The sequence below is a fragment of the Sinocyclocheilus grahami genome, unplaced genomic scaffold (assembly GCF_001515645.1).
Source record: "Sinocyclocheilus grahami isolate Dianchi unplaced genomic scaffold, SAMN03320097.WGS_v1.1 scaffold13940.1, whole genome shotgun sequence".
NCBI classification, from domain to species: domain Eukaryota; kingdom Metazoa; phylum Chordata; class Actinopteri; order Cypriniformes; family Cyprinidae; genus Sinocyclocheilus; species Sinocyclocheilus grahami.
In genome coordinates, this window is record NW_015515126.1 from 1 (window position 1) to 1,302 (window position 1,302).

The 1,302-nt window shown below is 35.3% G+C and overlaps 1 protein-coding gene across 1 annotated transcript in view; it reads left to right on the forward strand.

Moving 5' to 3' along the window:
• Positions 1–93: 93 nt before the first annotated feature.
• Positions 94–1,302, forward strand: part of LOC107579068 (E3 ubiquitin-protein ligase KEG-like) — a gene marked incomplete at its 5' end in the record, with an annotated part of 2,705 nt that continues 1,496 nt past the window's right edge. The window contains 5 exon segments of the mRNA XM_016264945.1: positions 94–208; positions 321–449; positions 548–655; positions 986–1,105; positions 1,257–1,302. Coding sequence (XP_016120431.1) covers positions 94–208; positions 321–449; positions 548–655; positions 986–1,105; positions 1,257–1,302 — 518 coding nt within the window.

Here is a 1,302-nt window from a genome sequence, read left to right on the forward strand (position 1 = left end):
ATATATATATATATATATATAAAACTGTAGTCTCGCTTAACGTCTATAGTACCACAGAGTGAGAAAATGTGATACTTTGTATTATTGACTTTTTTTGGTTATACTTCTGCAGAAATTCAGGGTGATTTGTTGACTGTAGATTTCCCTGAACAAAGAAACTGGACTGGTGTAGTTTCAGAAATGGAGCATGTGAGCGGTGCTGGTTCAGGTAATCTACCGTGTTCATCAAACAAAAACATGCTAAAAATATCTAGAACATTTAACTATTATAATATTACACATTGCATCTGAGAAGTTTTGTAATATTTTACTTGTTTCAGATTTGTCAACCAAAAATGGTCCATTTGACATCGATGTTGGAGACAGAGTCAGAGTGAAGCCTTCCATTACCACCCCAAAACATAACTGGGGTAGAAACGTCACTCATAAGAGTGTGGGTGTGGTGAAAGGCAAGATCTGTTTCCCCCCCTCATATACTGTAAATAATTTGTTATCAAGCAATTTCTCACTAAAGTATAGTGTTACAATATGAACTTGTTCTGTTTAGACATAAAAGATGATGACAGTGTGGTTGTTGACTTCCCTGGACATGCAAACTGGAAAGGAATTATCACTGAAATGGAGCTAGTAACTAATGATGATGATGATGAGATTGGTAAATAAATGTTTTAACATTTAAGTATTTAAGTAAATATTTTAAGCTTCAGCAGAAACACTCTTAATAATAAAGGTTGCAAAAGGTTCCGCAGTGAAGATTCCATGAATATTAAAGGTTCTTCATGGAACCATCAATGCCAACTTTTATTTTTAAGAGTGAATATGACTCCAAGCAGTACATATCTAGAGAGCCTACTTTAACAAAATAGTTATCCATCTGTTGAATGAGGCCCAAAGTGTTTAAAACAACTACACATGATCCATGATAAAATAATCTTTGAGTGTCTTCCATCAAGCACTCATCTTGGACCTCCATGTGATATTTCAGGACCTTCAAGTCTGGACTCCAATATTAAGATTGGAGACAAAGTTCGTGTGAAGCCGTCTGTTGTTTCTCCAACCCACAAATGGGGAGCAGTCACTCACAAAAGCATTGGTGTTGTTAAAAGTAGGAGCACGGAGTTTCATAACTTCTATTAGTCATACAAATTATGAATGTTGAAAGAAATTATTATTGTCTCACTGAATGCCTGTTATCACAGAGTGAGAAAAAGCAGCATACTTTACATTAATGATTTGTTTGTTTTTTGCGTTTGCAGAAATTCAGGGCGACTCCTTGACTGTAGATTTCCCTGAGCAAAAAAA